The sequence below is a fragment of the Ictalurus punctatus genome, chromosome 22 (assembly GCF_001660625.3).
Source record: "Ictalurus punctatus breed USDA103 chromosome 22, Coco_2.0, whole genome shotgun sequence".
In the NCBI taxonomy this organism is placed as follows: Eukaryota; Metazoa; Chordata; class Actinopteri; order Siluriformes; family Ictaluridae; genus Ictalurus; species Ictalurus punctatus.
In genome coordinates this window covers 16,491,155-16,516,012 of record NC_030437.2, presented here as the reverse complement: position 1 = coordinate 16,516,012, position 24,858 = coordinate 16,491,155, and the positions used below count along the sequence as shown (strand labels likewise).

The 24,858-nt window shown below is 40.8% G+C and overlaps 1 protein-coding gene and 1 long non-coding RNA gene across 3 annotated transcripts; one reads left to right on the top strand and one right to left on the bottom strand.

Moving 5' to 3' along the window:
* Positions 1 to 1,683: 1,683 nt before the first annotated feature.
* LOC108255718 (uncharacterized) lies at positions 1,684 to 10,304 on the bottom strand. Of its 2 annotated transcripts, none has more exons than XR_008393255.1 (3): positions 9,663 to 10,304; positions 3,963 to 4,015; positions 1,684 to 2,411 (listed from the first exon to the last, which is right to left on the bottom strand). It is a non-coding gene; the product is annotated as an uncharacterized LOC108255718 (long non-coding RNA). The 2 variants fall into 2 exon arrangements; XR_001810157.3 differs by having other exon boundaries at positions 1,684 to 2,363.
* On the top strand, positions 2,708 to 24,858 carry si:dkey-98f17.5 (uncharacterized protein LOC569123 homolog). Its single transcript, XM_017451882.3, has 12 exons — positions 2,708 to 2,938; positions 4,696 to 4,807; positions 5,006 to 5,099; positions 7,176 to 7,230; positions 10,694 to 10,834; positions 11,075 to 11,235; positions 11,423 to 11,521; positions 17,396 to 17,541; positions 19,234 to 19,405; positions 19,494 to 19,606; positions 20,732 to 20,819; positions 21,837 to 24,858. Exons 1-12 carry the CDS (start codon positions 2,824 to 2,826, stop codon positions 21,891 to 21,893), a joined length of 1,353 nt encoding a protein of 450 aa, XP_017307371.1. The 5' UTR covers positions 2,708 to 2,823; the 3' UTR covers positions 21,894 to 24,858.

The following is a 24,858-nucleotide window of genomic DNA, read 5'->3' as shown; positions in this document are numbered from 1 at the left end:
TTCTTAAACACACAGGTTGTTTCGCAACACTGAATAATCTACTTTGAACCACGTCATAAAACAATGTATTTTTGTTTCTTTGTTTGTTTGTTTTAATAATGAAAAAATAGCAATGTTTCTTAATTTGAACATATACTCTCAGGCCTGTTAGTGGAACTTTTAGAAAGCAGTTATTTACATTTATTCGTCCGGTGTGTCGTGTGTCTCCACACCACACACAGTGTAACCCTGAACAGATTACTGAAGACGAATCGATTCATTTCTTTTAATCATTTATTTACTTTTTAATCCAAAAATGACGTACAGTTGATCCGGCATGTGTGCGCGGAGTTTGCAGGTTCTGCACGTGCTTCGGGGGTTTCCTCCGGGTTCTTCTGTTTCCTCCCCCAGTCCAAAGACATGCGTAGTAGGCTGATTGGTATGTCCAAATTGTACGTCGTGTGTGTGATTGTGCCCTGTGATGCGTTGGCACCCTGTCCACTGTGCCTCCTGCCTTGTGCCCCGAGTTCCCTGGGATAGGATCCAGGCTCAACACGACCCTGTGTAGATAAGCGGTATGGAAAACGGGGAGATGGATGGACTTAAATTACACTGGGAATTTGAAGATTTAAGGCTCAAGCTGCCACTGTGAAGGACGCAAATGTAGCAGCTTGACAGCAGGGGCATAGCACCAAATTCCTTTTTTTCTTAAAAAAAAAAAAAAAAAAGGTGTCACACACACATACGCACACATAATATACACAATAGATTTTTTTTAAAAGTGGGACACACTACTTTTGTTGTAAACAACGGGCAGATAAGCAAAATTTACCGTCAAATTTGCAGTCTCTTTTTTATTACACACATCATATCCATCCATTTTCTGTACTACTTAGGGTCACAGGGGAGCTCAGGGCATGAGGCAGGGGACACCAGGGTTTTTATAGTTTTTTGTTGTTTTAAAAAATATATATTCCTAGTTTTTTTATGTTATTTTGTTTTATATTTTGGTTTTCAGTTTCAGTTAGTTTTAATGCTGCATATCTTTATCTTTTGAAAATCAATATTTTTAACTTGTATTTAGTTTTAGTACTATTTTAGTTTTGAAAATCATGGTAAAAGTCTTGATATTTGTAAATGTGTATTTGGACGAAGGTGGAATAAAATTATTTAATATCTAACAAGCTACAAAAATCACTCAATGTTGAATTTCACTGGATTTCGGTCGGTTATGATTCAGCAACATTATTGGATCAGTCACTTGGTTCAACCTCTGTTCTTAAGTCAGACCACCCAGCATTTAAAATACGAAAATGTACATTTTATTCTCTGAAATTCTGTTTAGTTCATTCATATTGTAGTCAGATAGACGTTATAGTTGCAGTTTAGTTTTCTTTTAATTTCACATAAACACATTTTTATTTTTATTTCAGTTAACAAAAATGTTTTTTTCACTGATAGTTTTAGTTTTCGTTAACGATGATAACCATGGGGGACAATTTGGATGGGGGGGCCACCCCATCACAGGGCACATTCACACACCCATTCACACACTATGGACAATTTGAAAATGCCATTCAGCCTACAATACATGTCTGCAGGGCTTGAACAGACATCAAACAGATAAGTGAATTCATCCAAGTGTTTTAACATGGACAATGTACACATATGCACATGAAACAGAAACTTTAGTAACCTGTGAGCCTTCTTGTGGTACTGTTATTACACAGTGAGCTTCTGGTAAGATTTTTCAAGATATGTTTAGATTTATTGATGTTTTCAATAAGATAAACAAATCGTTTTTAAGGAATTTAATAGTTATTCTGAGCTATACAATTTATATTTACAAATGTAAGTTGAAGAGCAAAACTCACTTCTTTTCTGTCTTTGTTTTGGAATCCTAACAATATTTTATATTAATTTAATCTTCAAAAAAAGAAAAAAAAAGAAACAATTTATATTGGTAATACAATGTGTTTACCTAATGTTTTTGTCTTTATTGACCTTTTGCAGAACAAGATATCCTTTCTTTGTTTGAATTATTTGTGCATTTAGGGATGCTGCAGTGATTGTAAGCTGAACATCCCATGAACATCCCGTTCCAGATTTATTCCCCCTTTCCTGTTATAATAACCTCCACTCTTCTGGGAAGGCTTTCCACTAGACTTTGGAGCATGGCTGTGGGGATTTGTGTTCATTCGGTTAGTGAGGTGTACTGATGATGTGTGAGGAGGTCTGGGGTGCAGTCGGTGTTCCAGGTCATCCCAAAGGTGTTCAGTGGGGTTGAGGTCAAGGGCTCTGTGCAGGACACTCGAGTTCTTCCACTCCAACCTTGGAAACCATGTCTTCATGGAGCTGGCTTTGTGGACAGATGTATTGTCATGCTGGAACATGTTTAGACCTCTTATTTCCAGTGAAAGGAAACTGTAATCCTACAGCATACAAAGACATTCTATACAATTGTGTGCTTCAATATTTGTAACAGCAGTTTGGGGAAGAACCAAATAGTGCGTATATATATATATATATGTATATATATACTGCCATTGTTCACTATCTCGCCGGAAGTTTTGAAAAACTACTATTCTTAAAGTGTGAACAAGGTCATTTTAATTTTTAATTATCAATCTTGTATGCGCACATCTTTTGAAAATAAAATACAAGAATAAGAATAATAATAATAATAATAATAATAATAATAATAATAATAATAATAATAATAATAATAATTGCCCATATGGAGGCGCTAAAATGGTGCTTTGAGCAGCCAGGTGCTTGGTGTCACACACTAAACCACCCCCCTGCATTTCTCCCCGCTGTAAAGAGTTCCTATTCGCCGTCAACATGTCGGGCAGTAAGAAACCTCGCTCGGTGGCCAACACTTTGGAAACAGCCATAACTACACCGAGCGAGAGAATTCTCCAAGAATGTCACACTCTGTACATCGACACCGAAAACGGTAAATACACAACAGTTTTAACATTTATCAACAAACCTAGTCTAGTGTCAGTGAACGCTGCATGTCTGAATGATTAAACGCTTACGCAGCAACACTGGAGCCTGAAGCTCAGACAGTCTTCAAGTTCCTTATAAGAATAGACGCTCATCGATAATATTTATAACTTATTCATTGCTTATTGTTATGTTCAGCAAGTCAGTCTGCTTGTTTTGAAAGTGAAAATCATTGCAAACAATCTTGCATTTAATTCTGCATTTAATTATCACCACCAGTTTAATATCAGCTTCACTTCAATATTAGATTAGAGTTTAATTATGAATTTTATGAGATTATTATTATTTTTCAAATTTATATACTATAATTGACTGTAATTTGAGCATCTTATCACTATGAATAAAGTATAAACTGGGCTTTGGGAGGTGAAAGAGGTGATCAGGATAACAGTGCTGTTGAATTGATATGATTATAATTCTCAGTGTGATATGCAGATGTAATAATAAAAACATGTTTTTATTTCTTTTTGTTTTTATTTTTATTTTTTTGTTTGCATGACCAGATCTCGAGTCGTCGGTGTTCCCAGCGTCTCAGTTACTTGTGTTATTCTTAAGTAATAACAAAATATCTTCCCATCCTTTTGAGGCAGAGATGGAATTTAAAACCGAACGTTTACTTTAAATATTCTAAAACGACAGAAGTTACGTAAGGTTTATGTGTGAATTGAACGTGACGTAAAGTTTGTGAGGTTATGTGAAGTAGGGGGGAAAAAACACACTAACTTAACTAACTAACTAACTTTCACACAAAAGTATACAGAGATCTGAATGACTCTAATTAGACACATGTGGCTCACATGTGTATTTGTCTTACAGTTGATATTAAACACCGTCTGTGGGTCAGAAGAAGCCTATAGTTTAAACTTTAAAACCAGTATTAGTAGTGGTGGTATTATTGGTAATAGTAGTAATAGTAATAATAATAATGATAATAATAATATCACTACTATGTTATGGCATTATGTACGTACCCATCACTGTAGTTGAGCATCTCTTACTGCTTCATGCCCTCATTCACATCTGTCTGGAAAAGAATGTATTCACAAGTTCAACAAACCGCAAGTGATTTGTCAGGTGTGAAACATACGTGAGCTTCAGCCCCTTCAGTGCTTTCTGAATAGTATACAATCTACAATCATGCTCGTGCACTTTACACAAAACTCTCCACCGATGAATAAACATCATACTATTCTACACGCTGTTGAATTCTCGAATCTGATTGGTCGGAAGGTGTAGAGGGAAGGTACTTTAACACGTACAGTACAGTACAGTACAGCGACAAAGCGACCGTATTCGCTTTTAGATAATGTGTGTGTGTGTATATGTAATACATATAGCGTGTGTGTGTATACGTAATACGTGTATATACACGTACACACATATATACACATTTTGTGTGGGTGTGTGTATATGTATATATAGTGTGCCTAATTTGAGTGACGTTTGTGAAAGTGTGTTGTTTTCAAAGCGTTTTGCTTAATGATTCGGCGAAAAAGAATACGTCAGTGTTTGTTTAGCAGTCTGCGAGTTTGGCATTGCTGACTGTAAAGAACCGTTATCAACCACGCAGAAGAGAAAATGGATTTCATCTATTATGTATTCTTTCTGAGAGATTTTTGTTGATAGAAAAAAGTGTCTGTCTGGCAGCCTCTTATTTATGTTTGTGTGTGTGTGTGTGTGTGTGTGTGTGTGTACATCCTTTAGGCCTTGTAAAAATAGCCTCCAGACTCGGCCTGAGATTACTACCCCCTCGAAAGAAGATAATAGTGATGATTATGGGTAATCACTCTGCTGGGAAAAGCTCCTTTATTAACTGGTAAATCTTATTTGAACTCGATTACTACAAACAGCAACAGCTTAACTGAAGAGTTTTATATTTACCGGCAGAGACGTCTGGTTTCCTCCGGATCATTCAGCATCAATCAGACCACGACATCCAGGTGTGTCCTGATTTTTAATTTGCATCTGTTTTTTTTTTTTTTTTTTTTTTGTTCTTTTAAAATAATGATCTCAGGTATGTCGAGGAGCACATTCAGAAAACAGGTGTTGCCATAGAAACGCAAGGGTTCACGTTCATCACCAGTGGAAGGAAACGAGAATCTCTAACCGTAAGTTCTCTTTCTCTTTATGCGGGTTTCGGGATGATTGTGTCGTGGTTGTTGTTAGCGCAGAAGAACATCTCTGCTGAGGGCTTTATTACACAACGTGTTATTACGCATTCATTGTGCATCGTGTGACTTTGACAATTAGGGAAATGATGTTAATAGTTAATAGTGAGAAGAATGTATGTCTGGATCCTCAGACTTTAAGAGTTTTGGCTACTGGCTAAGTTATATTTAATGCAGCTGTGTGTGCTTCTCGAGTTTTGCACTGAAGCTACGGCAATAGTAATAGAAAACTTCTCTTAAAAATCTGTTCCCAAATATGCGTCATATTACGTCGTACATCGTTAAGGTAGGTGATTCCCTTTTTCAGTGAAATTATCATGTGAAACAACTGGAATTGTGAGAGAAATGTTATGTAGCTTGTAGCTAGGTGTGTTCACAAATTGTGGGAATGAAATTCATGAATGTGTTGGGACGAAATCGGGTATTTGAGAGACTGAGGATGAAATCTGGTATTTGAGAGAGCGTGGGGATGAAATTGAGCATTTGAGAAAGCGTTGTAGACGAAATTGGGCATTTGAGAAAGCGTTGTAGACGAAATTGGGCATTTGAGAAAGTGCTGTAGACGAGTTTGGGCATTTGAGAAAGTGTTGTAGACGAAATTGGGCATTTGAGAAAGTTGTAGACGAAATTGGGCATTTGAGAAAGTTGTAGACGAAATTGGGCATTTGAGAAAGTTGTAGACAAAATTGGGCATTTGAGAAAGCATTGTAGACGAAATTGGGCATTTGAGAAAGTTGTAGACGAAATTGGGCATTTGAGAAAGTTGTAGACGAAATTGAGCATTTGAGAAAGTTGTAGACAAAATTGGGCATTTGAGAAAGCATTGTAGACGAAATTGGGCATTTGAGAAAGTTGTAGACAAAATTGGGCATTTGAGAAAGCATTGTAGACGAAATTGGGCATTTGAGAAAGTGCTGTAGACGAAATTGGGCATTTGAGAAAGTGCTGTAGACAAGTTTGGGCATTTGGGAAAGCGTTGTAGATGAAATTGAGCATTTGAGAAAGTGGTGTAGACGAATTTGAGCATTTGAGAAAGTTGTAGACGAAATTGGGCATTTGAGAAAGCATTGCAGACGAATTTGGGCATTTGAGAAAGTGCTGTTGGTGAAATTGAGTATTTGAGAAAGCGCTGTAGACGAATTTGACCATTTTAGAAAGCGCTGTTGATGAAATTGGGCAATTGAGAAAGCGTTGTAGACGAATTTGAGCGTTTTAGAAAGCCTTGTAGCATTTGAAAACACGCTGCAGACAAAAATGAGCATTCGAGAAGACATTGCAGAAGAAACTAAGCATTCGAGAACACGTAGCAGATAAAAATGGGCATTTGAGTAATCAACACAGATCAAACTAAGCAAATCTAAGAAGCTCCGCAGACGAAATCGGGCATTCGAGAAAACGCCACAGACAAAAATGAGCATTTGCGAAAGCGTGGGGATGAAATCAGACACTTCAGCGCTGCAGACAGAACTGGATTATATCTGATAATTTGATCATTCTATGTAAATAAAATCAGTGGACAACATGCGTGTGTATGAGTGAGGTGAGTGTATTATAGCTGTGCAGGTGGTGCGTTCTGGGGTGTCAAGGGTTGTCGTAAAGCCACAGAGTGTCATTTTACAGCGCACGTCTCTCTCCCGCACACGTAAACACACATATACATATACACACATACACAAAATCTCTCTCTCTCTCTCGCTCATCCACTATGAATGATAGATGAATAATGGAGTTATACCAGAGGAGGGGTGTAAAGAGAGATTATCAGCTATATAGAAGAGATTAAACTGAGTGCTGGAGGAAGAGAGAGGAGCTGTGACGTTGAGAGAGAGAGAGAGAGAGAGAGAGAAGGGAGAGAGAGAGAGAAGGGAGGCTCCCTCTTGCTGGCCCTGTCTTCTCTGTCCACACACTCAGCGATCTGCTCTACTCATCAACACTTTCCCTCCTCTGTATCGCCGGTCTGTTTCCTCACACTTACAGTCTTATCCCTCTCTCTCTCTCTCTCTCTCTCTCTCACAGGGCAATGCCACACTGCATCTTTACCCACATTTCCGACCGCTCCTGGAGTTTAAAGGTAGGAATTAGACACCGTTGTAAAATCAGCATTGCTCGAACTTAGTAGTAGCTTCTAAGATTATCTTGTAGAATATTTTAAAACCGTTGGATTTCCCGGCAAATGTCTTTAATAAAGTTGGTCAGCATGGTTATATACGATGTTTGCGAAGCCTCTTTGTAGGTTTTATGAACGTGTGTTGCCTTTTGGTTGCTTCTTGTTCGTTGAGTCGTGGTTGAAGAATGTGAAGTTGCTTCTCATGTCTATATGTCCGAGAGGGCTCGGTGTTCACGCCACGTTTCTTTTCATAACGTTCAGCTCTGCGTGTCCGTTCGAGCACGTTACGCCCGAAAGTGTGCATGTGTGAGTTCCAACCTATCAAAGCTATGACTAATGCCTGATGATCATGAGTCATAGCCTTATTCTAATTCCGTCTTATTCATCCTTATTCGTATTCATCAGTAATCAAGCCTTTCCAAGCGGTAGGTATACAGTGACAAAGATGCGTCTCGCATAACAGCTGCTTTGATTATAATCTCTAAGTAACGATTAGAATCGCTAAATCGGAGTTCTTTTCCCACCCGATTTGAACGCTTCAACCCCGTCATCCTGATCGCGCCCCGGTTTCTGGGCGTATCATATCGGAGCGTGTAATAAGCCCACAGCGTCAGAGTGTTCAGTAGGCAGAGGAGGTTCATCCAGAGCAGATCGAGCGAGAGTGAGTCACTCCGACTGACACGACTGGCTCGGCAGCACAGAAGCTGACAGAGTGAAATACGGAGCTATACGGAGCAATCAGCGCCGCGTAATTTCGGTAATAAAACCGTGACACGTCACGTTATTAGCCTTCGCCTTGTAACGCTATATAGGTTTGTCTGTTTTTCCCTCTCTGTCGCACTTTCACATGCATTTTCATTCACGACTTAAAGGAGCGGTTTATATTTTTTACAGCCCCCTGCTGCCTGTGAGGCGAACTGCATTAAAAAATTAATAACAAGCCTTGTCCTTATTCTATTCGACCCCACCCTCTTTTTTTACTTCTTTTTTTTTTTCTTTAAAAACTACACATTCCTTGTGAGAGGCGGGGTTAAGTTATGTTCAGAATGTGGGCGTGGCTTATTTCAGGGCTGTAAATTTGAAATAGTATCCTGAAAAAATAGCACCACTAGCCAGAGCTATCACCATATTGCCGATATTGGGAAACGCAGGGTTTATTATTTTTTTCCAGGTATCTCTGAAATTCGGTAATTATTACAGGTCTGGAAATTAATATCTAATATGAACTGAATGGAATTGAATGGGAAATAATTGAATTCTTCACTTTAAAAAAATTAATTCAAGAGTGAATGAGGGCAAAGGATAGAACGGGTTATAAGCATCACGTCAAAAGACTAGTTGTTGTTTTAAGGTTTTCGCAATGACTAACAGAAAAGAAATCTTTTAAAAGCTGCCCATTTTTATCCTTCTTGCATCATCTTTTTTTTGCCCGAATGGGCGTGGCCTGGTCCGGTTGCTAGACATCTGATTGGTGCAGAGTGTAATTTATGACACCGCTCAGTCTTCAGCGCACTGCTGCTTTGCTGTGTTAGGATGACACAGCATTTTTCCGACCTTTGACCTTTCCCCAGGCACATTAAATCCTGTGCAGCGCTAGAGCCCCAACCCCCCCCCCCCTCCCCCACCCACCTTCCTGGAGATGCCAGCGAATTAGCTTCCCACCTTTCAGTGAGCTTAAAGAGCAGAGTTCGGAGAACGCCACGTGCAGCCGAGCAGCCTCTTGATTCTAAATCCATTTTCCGGGGCTATTTTAAGTCCTGCCTGCTCAGGGAGTTCGCCGTGCCATTTGCACCCTGCCCTGGGGAAATGCTAGTGGACTGCAGGCCTGAATGCTGAGGGAACATAGCGCTCGACGTGTACGGTTCCTGACCGAGAGTGTGCGAGAGTTGCTTTGTAAGCGTTGCGTATGTTAATGTGCGTGTTGTGATGTCGTGTGAGTGTGTATGAATGGAAGGAGAGCTGCAACCTCAGGGAATGTTGATTAGAGCAGGAACAGGACTGGGATTGATATGAGAGCATGACCACCTGCTCCTGCCGTACTGAAAGAACCTCAGTGTTCCGCTGAAACTCAAAGAGGGAACTGAATCATTCTTAAAGTGGCAGTTTGTCATTTTTAGAGCCCTGCGCAAACGGCGCTAAAAAAAACAAAACAACAACATTGACGAGCCTTTCCCTTCCATCCGTCTCCCTGTGTTAAAACAGAATTGCCTTTTAAGGAAAAACAGATTCGTGTTGGTTTGGGGCGGAGCTTATTTCTGGGCCACAAAAACATAACCAGAAGCCTGAATTGAAGAAACTAGCCAGATCTATCCTATGGCAATGTTGTGATCACATTTTGTTTCTAATGTATCCTTGAAATGATTATTACAGGTCTAGGAACACTTAAAAACGTTTACCTTTAAAAGATCAAATCCGTAGGTCTTTGTACTAGAGTTTGAAAGTTTGACACTGATGGAGGTCTATTAGCCGAAGAAGAGTTGCTCATGGGTCTGAGTGACAGGCGTCAGCTGGCCTGGCGTTGCTTCACAGTCGTTCTTCACTGGCTAGCTTTATGTGGCTCGGCATTAAAGCTGCCAGTTGAAGAGCTGTTGTGGGTAACCATGACAACAGACCTCCTGCTGTAACACAGAAGGGGGTGTGGCCACGTCCTGACGAGACATATCACTCTGGGAAGAGAGTTGTGTAACAAGTTGACAATGCAGGTGTTTGATGTGATGCTGTTTGTTATGAAAAGACATCTGTTTTTTTTAAATGATCATTTATGTTCCTCTACAATTTCATGTTAATTAATGAATTAAACATGGTCATCTACAGTGTTGGTGAGCTAAGCCAAAGTTATTATCTAACCTCTAATAGATAGACATTACATTTTTTGTCCTTAACAAGCAGCTTGATATATTTCGATTTATGATATACACTCACTGTCCACTTTATTAGGAACACCTGTGCACCTGCACGCTCGTGTAATTATCCAATCAGCGAATCATGTGGCACTAGCACAATGAGTAAAACCTACAGCGGGGCGACAGGCAGTCTTGATCTGTCCAGATTCGACGAGTCTGTGCCCACTGTAGCCTCAGATTCCTGTTCTTGGCTGACAGGAGTGTTACCCGGTGTGGTCTGCCTCAAGGTTCAAGATGTTGTGCGTTCTGAGATGCCTTTCTGCTGTGTGTGTGTGTGTGAAAATCCCAGAGATCAGCAGCGTCTGGAAAAAAAACAACAATGCCAAGTCACTTAGTCATTAACTGAAGACCCGTATCTGCATGGTTTTATGCATTTCGCTCCTGCCACTTGATTGGCCGATCGGATAACTGCACGAATGACCACGCGTACAGGTGTTCCTATTAAAGTGGCTGGTGAGTGTATATACGTATACACACGCGCGTATATACGCACACATTTCTGGTAAGCCGTTTGTGTGTTCTAGGACTCATGGACTACCTGTCTGCTGAAATCTCCACCTCAAAGCAAAAGAAGTTCAGCCTGGTGACGTTTGTAGACACGCCCGGGCTGGTGGACGGAGACATGGTGTATCCCTTCGACGTCAACGCCGCCATCACGTCTTTTGGTGAGGACGATTAGATTAGTGTATAATAAATAATAAATACATTAGAAATGTGTTTTTTTTTTTCTTCTTCTCATCGTTCAAGTATAAGGTGTAGTCATTTTACTACATGAGTAACAAGAACGTCACTGATGTAAAGGGTAAAGAATAAAATGCAATGGAAATGGATAAAAACAACAGGACAAACTAGAACTCACTGCGATGTTTGTAGAACGTGTGTGTGTGTGTGTGTGTGTTGATCAGGCGAGCAGGCGGATCTGATCTTCGTGTTTTTCGACCCGATGGGCCAGGCGCTGTGTAAGCGAACGCTCAACATCGTGGAGAAGCTGAGCGAGAAATCCGGAGACAAATTACGCTTCTACCTCAGTAAAGCTGACGAGGCAGGACGTGAGACAGACAGACAGGTGGGTGTGGCTTTGTGTCTTGCCGCAGGAAGTCGAGCGTCAGCGTTCCTTTTGTGGAGCGACTGTTTCTCAGTCAGTCTGATGCAGAATAAATAAATAAATAAATAAATAAATAAATAAATAATCCTGAACAGTTCTCGTGTAGCAGCATATTTATTGTTCACCATTCCCCCCCCCCTGTTCACAGAGAGTAATGATGCAGATAGTTCAAGAGCTGTGCCGCAGACCAGGACTCAACAAATGCGGCTTTGAAATGCCGACCATATACATCCCCGATCCGCTGAGAGTAAGACACAAACACACACACACGCTAACACACACACACCTACACTGAATACTAGAGGTAGAACATAATGGAAAAACCCACTACATGATGAAAAATACACCTTTCAATCATGCTTTCGATAAAGAACAAGGAGGATCAAGACTATTAAACTCCATTCGATTATATTTATTATTATAGAACGCTTTTAACAATAGATTTCTCCACATAGCAACACAATACAAAAAACAAACAAACAAACAAACAAGCAATGGAAACCTTTACATAATTTCTAATGGTGTCCAGTACAAACACCATTAAAAACCATCAGCTAACCATTACAACCATTAACGGTATCCACTAGACATAAGATGCCACAGATAGAAAGCGAGACGTTACCAGTAGAGACGCACAGAGACTATTAAAGTTTCCGTTAAAACCAATACGATTCCTGTTATAACCATTAAAACCATTACAAAATTCTATGAGGGTTTCTGTTGTTTGTTTGTTTTTTTTTCAGCAGGGCAGCTTTAGAGAAATCTGGATGTAGATGTAGATCCCTAGACGAGGGAGGGTTATTATCATTATTTATTTATTTATTTATTTATTTTTTGCTAGACCACAGTTGAACAATCGAACATTTGACGATTCGTTCACGTTACTATAGCAACCGAACTCCTGTATCCCGACAAATACTGGATACTTGTCTTTATTGTCCACAATCTGGCATCTCTGGTTTCTTGTCCTTCCAACAGACTGCTTGTGAGTCAGACCTCCAAGTGAATCCTAGTGCAGAAAGTCCGATTTATAGAATCAAATTATGGATCTTCATTTTCATGTTTTCCTGTAAAAAAAAAAAAAAAAAAAAAAAAAACCCACAAAAAAAAAAAACAACCCAGAAACTTGTTTACTCCAAACCTATACTAAAGCACTAAGCCATGAGAGGAAGCGATTTTTATCGCGCATAAAGGGTGTTCTTATCGCTTTAATAAAAACGCCGACGATGATCATATCCACAGTTCAATAAATCATTTCATTTATTATTATTATAATATTCACTGTAAACAATTCTTCAGCCATGCAATGTAGTCAGGGTAGCTTTGGTTGCTAAGCAACTTAACAGGCAAAGATAAGCGTATTGTATAGACAGATGGATTGTTTAAGTGTAAGGGATTTATTCGAAGTCGCTTGCCGTGATGTGTGTGTATATATCGAGGATTTTTACATCGGCTTCGAACGCGCACTCAGCCAATTAGGTTTTAGTTTAATAGAATATGTGTACTGTAACTGATAACCATTACACTCTGACAAGAAAGGTGTTAGGAGGTGTATTACATTTCTGTGGTAATCACCTCACACATACACTGCAGATTCGCCAGATTGAAAACAGCATTGAAACCAGTGTAATGTTACTGAAACGGATCTTAGTTAAGAGTGGAGGGGGTTTAAGAGTGGAGGGGGTTTAAGAGTGGAGGGGGTTTAGGAGTGGAGGGGGTTTAAGAGTGGAGGGGGTTTAAGAGTGGAGGGGGTTTAAGAGTGGAGAGGGTTTAAGAGTGGAGGGGGTTTATGAGTGGAGGGGGTTTATGAGTGGGGGGGGTTTATGAGTGGAGAGGGTTTAGGAGTGGAGGGGGTTTAGGAGTGGAGAGGGTTTATGAGTGGAGGGGGTTTAAGAGTGGAGGGGGTTTAAGAGTGGAGGGGGTTTAAGAGTGGAGGGGGTTTATGAGTGGAGGGGGTTTAAGAGTGGAGGGGGTTTAAGAGTGGAGAGGGTTTAAGAGTGGAGGGGGTTTAAGAGTGGAGAGGGTTTAAGAGTGGAGAGGGTTTAAGAGTGGAGGGGGTTTAGGAGTGGAGGGGGTTTAGGAGTGGAGGGGGTTTATGAGTGGAGGGGGTTTAAGAGTGGAGGGGGTTTAAGAGTGGAGGGGGTTTAGGAGTGGAGGGGGTTTATGAGTGGAGGGGGTTTAAGAGTGGAGGGGGTTTAGGAGTGGAGAGGGTTTATGAGTGGAGGGGGTTTAAGAGTGGAGGGGGTTTAAGAGTGGAGGGGGTTTATGAGTGGAGGGGGTTTATGAGTGGAGGGGGTTTAAGAGTGGAGGGGGTTTAGGAGTGGAGGGGGTTTATGAGTGGAGGGGGTTTAAGAGTGGAGGGGGTTTAAGAGTGGAGAGGGTTTAAGAGTGGAGAGGGTTTATAAGTGGAGAGGGTTTAAGAGTGGAGGGGGTTTAAGAGTGGAGGGGGTTTAAGAGTGGAGGGGGTTTATGAGTGGAGGGGGTTTAAGAGTGGAGAGGGTTTAAGAGTGGAGGGGGTTTAGGAGTGGAGGGGGTTTAGGAGTGGAGGGGGTTTAAGAGTGGAGGGGGTTTAGGAGTGGAGGGGGTTTAGGAGTGGAGGGGGTTTATGAGTGGAGGGGGTTTAAGAGTGGAGGGGGTTTAGGAGTGGAGGGGGTTTATGAGTGGAGGGGGTTTAAGAGTGGAGGGGGTTTAAGAGTGGAGAGGGTTTAAGAGTGGAGGGGGTTTAAGAGTGGAGGGGGTTTAAGAGTGGAGGGGGTTTAAGAGTGGAGAGGGTTTATGAGTGGAGAGGGTTTAAGAGTGGAGGGGGTTTAAGAGTGGAGAGGGTTTAAGAGTGGAGAGGGTTTAAGAGTGGAGAGGGTTTAAGAGTGGAGAGGGTTTATAAGTGGAGAGGGTTTAAGAGTGGAGGGGGTTTAAGAGTGGAGGGGGTTTATGAGTGGAGAGGGTTTAAGAGTGGAGGGGGTTTAAGAGTGGAGGGGGTTTATGAGTGGAGGGGGTTTAAGAGTGGAGGGGGTTTAAGAGTGGAGGGGGTTTAAGAGTGGAGAGGGTTTAAGAGTGGAGAGGGTTTAAGAGTGGAGAGGGTTTAAGAGTGGAGAGGGTTTATGAGTGGAGAGGGTTTATGAGTGGGGGGGGTTTATGAGTGGAGAGGGTTTAAGAGTGGAGGGGGTTTAAGAGTGGAGGGGGTTTATGAGTGGAGGGGGTTTAAGAGTGGAGAGGGTTTAAGAGTGGAGAGGGTTTAAGAGTGGAGGGGGTTTAAGAGTGGAGGGGGTTTATGAGTGGAGAGGGTTTATGAGTGGAGGGGGTTTAAGAGTGGAGGGGGTTTATGAGTGGAGAGGGTTTAAGAGTGGAGGGGGTTTAGGAGTGGAGAGGGTTTAAGAGTGGAGGGGGTTTAGGAGTGGAGGGGGTTTAGGAGTGGAGGGGGTTTAAGAGTGGAGAGGGTTTAAGAGTGGAGAGGGTTTAAGAGTGGAGGGGGTTTAGGAGTGGAGGGGGTTTAGGAGTGGAGGGGGTTTATGAGTGGAGGGGGTTTAAGAGTGGAGGGGGTTTAGGAGTGGAGAGGGTTTAAGAGTGGAGGGGGTTTAAGAGTGGAGGGGGTTTAAGAGTGGAGGGGGTTTAGGAGTGGAGAGGGTTTAAGAGTGGAGGGGGTTTAAGAGTGGAGGGGGTTTAAGAGTGGAGGGGGTTTATGAGTGGAGAGGGTTTATGAGTGGAGGGGGTTTAAGAGTGGAGGGGGTTTATGAGTGGAGAGGGTTTAAGAGTGGAGGGGGTTTATGAGTGGAGAGGGTTTAAGAGTGGAGGGGGTTTAGGAGTGGAGGGGGTTTAAGAGTGGAGGGGGTTTAAGAGCTTTTGCACTCTTGTCTCTCTCTCTGTCTCTCTCTCTTTGTCTCTCTTTCTCTCTTCCTCTCTCTGTCTCTCTTTCTCTGTCTCTCTCTCTCTCTCTTTGGCTCTGTCTGTCTCTCTCTCTCTGTCTCTCTCTCTTTGACTCTCTCTGTCTCTCTCTCTTTCTCTCTGCGTGTCTCTCTCTCTCTCTGTCTCTCTCTTTCTGTCTGTCTCTCTCGTCCTCACTGTAGCCTTGCAAAGCTAAAAAGCCTTTTGCTTTGAAAGCATAGACACTTTAGTGCTTTTATTATCACTCAGCAGATATAAATATAATATCACTGTTGTTCTGGAGGTTTACGGGATGTGGTTCGTTTTGTTGCTTCTTGTTGCGTCCTGCAGCGTTTTTATGATACGTGCATGTACGTATAGAAATGAAACACCTAGATAGTTGTCACTAATGTCCCTCATGCAGTAGATTTGCACTGATTCTCAGTGATTTAAAAAAAAAAAAATTTTCTCTTTCAAATGTATTTTCAGTTTTGGCTAGAGATATAGTAACAGTAATACTTACGAGTAATATTAAGTATAGGATTAGTAATACTTATTAAATAAGGCTTCATTTACACCCTGTAGTTCGTATTGGCTCTGGCAGTGCACAAGTCGCTCTACTTGCTTAATGGAAGTGCAGTATTGAATACACGAATCTACCGAGATGACATAGCTAGCTAATGTTGGAACACTTCCTATATAAATCTAGAACGAACTACGAGCACATTCATAACGTGCTATAATGCATTCGTAAGGAATTATAGACATTGTTTATCATTTTTCAGGCATACGCACTTCATTTGGAGCAAAAACACCAGTACTAAACAAACTCAACTCCACTTATAGGCCATTCATTAATTAGTGATTAGGTTATAATATGATCTGTCTGTTTAATAATCTACACTCTATAATGAATTCTGTAAATACAGGGTGTCATATAAGTCCAACAGGGCAGGTCTCAGTGATTATGTAAGAATAATAATAATAATCATAATCATAATAATAATAATAATAGTGCCATTTCTTTGATATCGGTGATATAGTGCATTCTGTTAACAATTCACAACGCATTATAACCAAAGTCGATTTCATGAGCGTCATATCACAGCAAACCAGTGACTACATTTCCCATCCTGCACTGCGGCCTACAAACATGGCCGCCATGGACTGCAATTCCCAGAACACTCATTCGTCCTAATCACGCACACCTGCATCCAATCTCACACACAGTTTACAAGGACTTCCTAGGCATTCACTCTTTGCGAAGTATTGAGTGTTATCACCGTACCAAGCGTTCATACCCTGTTCCTCGGTTTGTTTCATGATCCTCGATCTTGTTCTCGTTTCTCGTCTCGATTCTTTCCTTGCCTCGTTTATGCCTGTTTGCGGATCGCCTGACCCCGTCGCCTGTTTTTTCGTCCGCGCTATTGTCTCATGATTTAGATTTGTCTGCCTGCTTCTCTTCATTAAAAGCTCTTTTCTGCACTTGCATCCGTCCTAACCTTCATCACGTGGATTACGTGACAGAATACTTCGCCAATAACAGGGAAGCAGCGGGAAAGCATGAATGTGAGTGTTCTGGGAATTGCGGTCCATGGCGGCCATGTTTGTAGGCCGCAGTGCAGGATGGGAAATGTAGTCACTGGTTTGCTGTGATTATGACCATAAGCGATTATAATTCTGTAGAAAAAGCTTTATACCTATACTGTATCTTAAGAACAGGTCATTATGCATATCGTCTTCGTAGGCAAGGCAAGGCGAGTTTATTTCATACACAATGGTAATTCAATGGTGAGTTCATAGAAAGTGGTACAATAAGTGTACTGCCACATCGCGGCTTAAAATGAGGAAGGCTGTTTGAACAGCCTGTTTCGACATTTTAACAGAAGCACACGCCCGCGTGTTTGAGGCTCACCCTGTAGATCAATGTGCAGCTTGGGTAATTTGATTAAAAAAATCTACTTAGCCTGAGATGAGGTCGATTTGTTCAGTGATTTCCCTCAAAATGAATCTGAATAGTGTATCATGTGGTTTCATTGCTGAGTACAGTATAAAAATACATCTACACAATATGAAAGATGATAAAACTACACACTCGGATCTATAATCCAGAAATGTGGTTTACTGCATAATGTGGGGTTAAACATAAAGCACACGGATCGAAGGACTGTTGATTTATGGTGATTGATTTCAGATTTATGGTGGAAGGTTTACACAACGCGTCGGGATCTGTTGTTATCTTTCTCTGTGCGCGTGTGAATAGCTGAGCAGGTGCGTGAATCAGATCGACGAGGTGTGCGAGACAATAGAGAAGAGCATTAACCAGGCAGTGCAGAAGACCTTGGACCAGCTGGAGAAAGACTGTGACCTCGTCGCCTCCTCCATCAGCAATAAGCTAGAGCAGGACAGGTTTGTTCATCTTCCAGCCTCCACTTCTTTTCTCCACAGATACGATGATTCAGTTTTATTCTGCCGTTCATCCAACAGTGTCTTTATAATCTTTGATATCTTAACCCTTTACTGCATGGTGTTGCCATATGGCAATAATTCATTTATCTCCAATTTTCTGAGAGCCAATAACACAAAACTGCTGTGCTATTTTCCTGTGTAACCGAAAAAAAGGGGGCTTTAACTTTGTGATTAAAAAAAAAAAAAGGCATGTCACATGACCGGGAAGTGTTGTTTGCACTTCCTTTTCTGCAATCGCACAGCATGGTGAAGTCCTCATTGGAGGAGTCTCAAAATGTGATTCGTTTTTCAATATTTAGGCAGAACTACTTAAAGGAAAAAAAATGTCAACACTATCTGAGATACATTGGCATTTTTTTTGGTCATTTATACAAGTTTATATTGTGACTATTCTGTTAACTGATAAAATGTCATTGTCGCCATATGGCAACAACATGCGATAGAGGTGCATTGAAACAGGCCTACATAACACTAGGCTTCTCTAATAATATATTTTTAAAAAATTTCATTTCATTTCAGACATTTTTGCAATCGCACCTTGTTTTCAAAATTTTTCGTTTCAAGAGAAGAATGAAAACGATACTTCACCCAAAACATGTTTGAATCTAATTTTTGTAATATATTTTGAGTGACTAAATCTATCCACATAATTTTTTACAACTGTAATTCCTTTCTAGAACTTTGCCATGCTTACTAGGTGTCAAAAAAAAAAAAAAAAAACCCTCTGCAATTTATAGTCTGGAAAATGCAGTAATTGGAAATGTAATCTCATACATTTTGTGTTATTTTTGACTACATGATACTTTCCACCATTGCACAACAATTTACCAACCAAATGAACTAATTCAAGTAATAAAAATCCATCATTATTTTCAATGTAAATGTAATAATGCATGCAGTAGAGGGTTAAATATAATCTTTACAGGAGCAGTTTGCGATTTTTAGAGCCCCCCCTGCTGCCTGTAAAGTGTATTACACTGAAAACAACTTTGACAATCTATTAATTTTCTCTCATTAAACTCCGCCCCTTTTTAAAAAAAAATCACCGCTGCGCTCTACTTAACTCAGACGTAGGAAGTCCTGCAGCCTTCAAGTCATCCTCGGAAGTTCGTACATACGAGTGCAGAGGTGGTGATTACGATGTGGTGCGTATTAAAAAAAAAAAAAACAGAGGTGTAAGAATATTTCTTTTGTTTTATTTATTTTTGTATCGTCACCGAGAAGAAGTTTACTAACTGATAGAAAGTGAAGAACTGAACAGTTAACACGCATAATTATCACTTCAATCTCGTCTTCTGTAGACAAAATTGTCCTCTACGGCTTTTTGTTATCGACACGCTCCCAACTCGGAAAGTTGAGACTCATAGAAAAATACGAGTTTTCTGTTGTTTTTTTGTTTTTGTTTTGTTTTTAAATGGACAAAATATACACGTGTGAAATGAAGAAACGAGCCAAATTCCTTGCATGCCATCGTTGCAAGACAGTTCTTTCAACCGCATTGTTAAATTGTTGTAATTGTTATATGTTTGGATGGGGAAATGTTAAAGAAAAAAAAAATCTAAGTGCACCTTTAAACCTGTGATGTTCTTCATGAGGGCTGTGAAACGTACCGTGTCCTCTCTGCTCTCGCAGGAGAAACGTGAGTAATAATAAGAACAGCCGCTTTAACTCCTTCCTCTGCGGGGTTCTGGCCATCTTCCTTCCCGCTGTCTTCGTCATCAGCTTTCTCATCAATACATTTGTCCCGGAGGAGCTGGGAGCCCTGGTGGGGGATGGGCTCGCCGTAACGCTCTACAGAACTTCGGTATCCACTTGGACACACGTTCGTGTAATTATATAGTGTATCGTTACATTCGAGTCATGCACGTGTGTACGTGTGTGTTCTTTTTAAGGGAATAGTGCTGTATCTGTGGGAATGGATCCCTGAAGACAGCCAGGTGGTGGCCGTGATCATCTTCGGCGCGACGTGCTACTTTTTCCTCTTCCTCGCCAGGTATTTCGCACGGTAAGTGAATTCAATTCAGCACTGCAGTGCAGAAGGTTTAGAAACACTAGAGGGCGCTGTAACCTTAAAGCTGAACTCCTGCAGTCCACCCAATTGTCTATTGCACTTCCTTTTGTGCCCTCTATCTATCTATCTATCTATCTATCTATCTATATATATATATATATATATATATATATATATATACACACATACACACAGTATCTCACAAAAGTGAGCACACCCCTCACATTTTTGTAAATATTTGATGATATCTTTTCATCTGACAACACTGAAGAAATGACACTTTGCTACAATGTAAAGTAGTGAGTGTACAGCTTGCGTAACAGTGTAAATTTGCCGTCCCCTCAAAATAACTCAACACACAGACATTAATGTCTAAACAGCTGGCAACAAAAGTGAGTACATTCCTAACTGAAAATGTCCAAATTGGGCCCGATTAGCCATTTTCCCTCCCCGGTGTCATGTGACTTGTTAGTGTTACAAGGTCTCAGGTGTGAATGGGGAGCAGGTGTGTTAAATTTGGTGTCATCGCTCTCACACTCCCTCATACTGGTCACTGGAAGTTCAACATGGCACCTCATGGCAAAGAACTCTCCGAGGATCTGAAAAAAAGAATTGTATATTTAATGCATTTATATTCACATTAGCTCATCACCCAATGGTGTAGACACTTATATTTGTAATAAATGACTTCTTTTAGGGCTTATAGGGCTTCACAGCGACAAAGAAAGCTAGATTATAGCAACGGATTACATCAGATACCGAAGTAATTGACATTTGGACAAGAGAATGTAGCACTGCAGAAATAAACAAAGCAAAAACAATCCACTGTTAACGAACCGCCACCCTGGATGAACATCCACGGTTCATTCAAACCATTCTGAATAATGAAATGAATTACTGCTGCTCGAGTTGGTTCCCTGATCTTATCTGATGTTTTCTTGATCAAATAGTAGGAATTATGATAAATTATTTTTTTTTAAAAGAACGAAAAGGTTTCAGAGCAGTGGAAGCAGTAACTGAATAAAAATGACCTACATTTATGACCTTGTCATATCTTTAATCACTGCTTCAGCATTTTATTGACATTTGTCCTGACTCCTCCTCTTCCTCCTCCTCCAGCCAGAGCAGTAAAACTCTCACCAAGAAAGAGAAGAAGAATCTGATGGAGTGCAGTGACTATGTTAAGGATGTCCTCAAAGCTAAAAAGGTAAGAAAAACACTTCTAGGGTGTGCTGTTGCTGGAAAATAATCAATGACGGTGTGAAGCGGAGTTACTGTTAAAACCCTGAAGTGGATTGTTTTTCTAGAACAGCACATCCTGAAGTGCTTTATTCTTCTTAAACCATTGTAATTTGTTAACAGGCACTAAAGAACAACACGTCGTACTATTTTATCCATTTATTGATGCGTTTAACGCCGTGGAACGTCCGCAGAACGAGTTAGTTCCTGTCACGTTATAACAGCTGTCACGTTATAAAAGCATCAGTCGGTCCTGAAGACTTTCCCGTGGTGGATAAATTACAAAGCGCGGACACTGGATTCTCCTTATTTCTTTCTTATAGTCCCTGTGAGGTGCCTTGAAACACGCAGCGTTGTTCAATGCGTCGATGTCATTCCCACTGAAACAGGAAGTCAGGGCGGGACATATCGAGTTGCTCCTCCCCCTCACCCGGGCTAAGCCGCGCTTGACTTGTTAGTACCGTTGATTTTTTGATCATGTCGGGGGCGGGACACTTCAGATTCGAGAGAGCATTTTGACCGGACAGAAAATCTGATGAGAAGCTGAAGTGCAGAACGACGCCATCAAAATTCGATCTGTTGATCCGTATCGGCGGTAGAGAGAGTCCGAAGACCTTGAACGTGTATATCTTCTAAACGCGAACGTCGCCATTGTTTCGCACACACGCACGCTCGCTCATATATAACCTTAAGGCGAACGTGTTCATACTAAAAAGGCGCCAGAAAATTTCCACAGGGACTTTAAATAACAACACGTCTCTAATGTTTGCTACTACACTTAGATGTGACGCATCCACCGTACAAGTCTCTGTGTGTGAGTTAGCTGTCGCTATAGAAACGCTAACCTATTCAAACAAACGCATTAATATCGACCTGAGATTTACCTTCTGACCAATCACATTCGAGAATTCAGCAGCGCCGTGGTATAGTACATTTTTATGACGCTTACATACATTCATATACATGATTTATGTCTTGTAAACAGAAGAAACTCTACGAAGAATATTTGAAGCAGTGCGCAGCCGAATGCGACTTCAACTGAACACGTACAGAGCAATGTGGACGACTCATGAACAGCGGGAATTTCATAGCAGGAAAATGTAGCAAGCACACCTTCAGGTTCAGTCTTATGACCGTTCGCTATAAGCGCATATTTATCATGTGTGGAATATATGTCGTTCTTACATGTTGTGTAGGGGTCAGTCGGATGTACTCCAGCTTCATAAGTGATCAAAAAAATCCTCAGTGCCTTTTTTTTTTTGTTTGTTTAACGTGAGCGAATGATCTCGAGAACTTAACACCAGCCTGTATGTATGTTTCCTGTGTATCTATTTAATTCAGCCAGCAGAATAGTATTGTTTACAATAAGTCAATAAGCTGCACTGATTCAGTGACTCAAAGTTTCCGTGTATATTTAGAGCCGGATCGCGACGTAAGTAGGCTTGAAAAGCCGATGTGTCCATGTGAACATGTTCCTGAAGACAGGATTTGCTTTTTCAGCCACGTAAATGATCAACTGTGACTTCGACTTCAGACTTGCTACTAATTTTTATTTTATATTTTTTTTTTTTTTTAGAAATTGTGAAAATTTACATCCCATCAGACATAACGTTAAAACCACCTGCTCTATAATATTGTGTAGGTCCAAAACAGCTTGTGCAACCAAAACAGGTCTGACCGGTCAAGGTCTGGCCTCCACAAGACCTCTGAAGGTGTGCTGTGGTATCTGGCACCAAGTCGCTAGCAGTAGATCCTTTAAGTCCTCCGTGGATCGGACTTGTTTGTCCAGCACATCCCACAGACGCTCGATCGGATCGAGATCTGGGGAATCTGGAGGCCGAGTCAACACCTTAAACTTTGTCATGTTCCTCAAACCGTTCCTGATCCACTGTTGCAGTTTGGCAGGGCGCGTCATCCTGCTGAAAGAGACCACTGTGATTAGGGAATACGCTGCCGTGAAGGCGGGTACTTGGTTTGCAGCAGTGTTTAGTTAGGTAGTACGTGTCAAAATAACCACTCATCCGCATGAATGCCAGGACCCAGTCGTCTCGAGATCACAATTTGGCCCTCAGATCAGATCCTAATGCTCGCCCTGCATCCAACACATCAGCTTCAACAACTGATTGTTCACTTGCTGCCTAATATAGCCCACTCTTTGACGAGATCTTATTCACCTCACCTGTCAGTGGTTTTAATGTTATGGCTGGTGTATGTGTGTCAGGGTTTTCCTATATTATGCTGTGATCTTGATCTTGAAGCAAAATCCAAGTCGTTTTACTTTGCTTGTATAAGAATATTATAGGAAATTCTGTATTTTCTATAATATGTATCGGTGTCTAACGATAGTGTGATCCAGGCTCATTCAGAAAGCGGGCTCATATAAATAATCAGTCAGAGTGAGCTTGGCGTAATAAGGATATTTATTTCTGTTTATTAGCATGCTTCATTTGCGTTTCGCCATTGCTACTGGTTTATTTTCGTAGCCATCTTGTGAGTGGAGTAATCCTATGTCGTCCTCTTATTGGTGGTTTTAAGATGAGCGTCATAACCGCACTCACAATCACACACAGATTTGAACTGCAAATTTATGACACTTGCAGAACTTTGTCGTTGAGTGCCTTTGGATCACCTCATGAGCCAAGAATAATTCTTTTTATCTGTCTGTGACAGCAAAATCAGGACGAAAAACACACGGTGTAAAAAAAAAAAAAAAAAGCACAATTTATAAACACACCGTTTTTGTCTGTAGTTATAGTGTTAATCCTTGTATCGTGGCTTCATGGATTTGGGGGTTTATTTAGTCCCCTTGCACTGCTGATTTCAGAGTTTCCTGCTCGTTATATTTAAGGATGTCCCATTCCACCATTTGTTGTTTTTAAAAAAAAACTTTTTATATGATACCAATATCAGAACTCAGAGCCAGTATCAGAACCCACACCGATGCCAATCCAATCCCGACGTCCTTTAGTAAGGAAGCAGACTAATTTAAGAGAAACCTTCGAGGTGTGACTTTAAACTTAACCCTGTGTCCTGTGTATGTGCCGTATCGGTATCGTATCACAGCATCGTACTAAACCAGTAGGTTTCCAGAACTATAGCACAAAGGCGTCATACATTCATCATTAGCTTTATACGGCTTTTCGTATAAACAACATGACACATAATTGTTCACATAATGACATGAAGAAGCGAGAAGTGAGGCTGGGGCTGATTTCTTTCTAGCCCAGACTGTCTATCGGTGATGGCTGTATCAGGGGATTACACGGCGTGGAACATCTCTTAGATTTGATCCGCACTTGGGCTTGATTAATGCAGCCTGGCACATCGGCACACATCACGGGTCTTCTCGCCAATGGATCGAATCTAAAACTCCACTTCAGTATTGGTCCTCATTACCAGTGCAGTGCAGTGCAGTGGGACTAAATCAGCAAAAGTGAGAAATATCTATCTGTTATCAACTCATTCATTTACATTAGTCACGATTTTCTCAATAATAAAGAAAAAGCAGTTTAAGACTGTTTTTATTAGGCTCACAAATCAAATAACATCGTCACCAAATAAGCTGTTATGTGTAGTGTTTATCGTTGGCTAGTATTTTAGGTATTGGATCATTTTTTCCTGATCAGCTGTCAACTTTGTGAAAATGCACTTTTCTAGACGCATTTTCGAATCCTCCCTCCTTTTATAACGGTGCTGTCTAATTTATTAAACGTCTCCTAGAGGCGAATCGTTCTGATGCGTTTGTAAGTTTTAGACTTGCTTCATTTCGAAATAATTAAAACCTCATTTTTGGTGAAAAATGTCTTTCGTACTGAACTGACAAAGCTCTGCTCCATTATTGTGACTCTTTTGTCTTTTGTATTGTAACTGCTGATGAAGTAAATCATTTAAAAACGAATATTACCCTGGTTGTGTTGTTGAATCTTTTGACTTAATTAATGGCCACTTATGCAGTGTTCAATCACTCAGATGTTAACTGTTTTTAATGAATTAAATGAATGATGTGA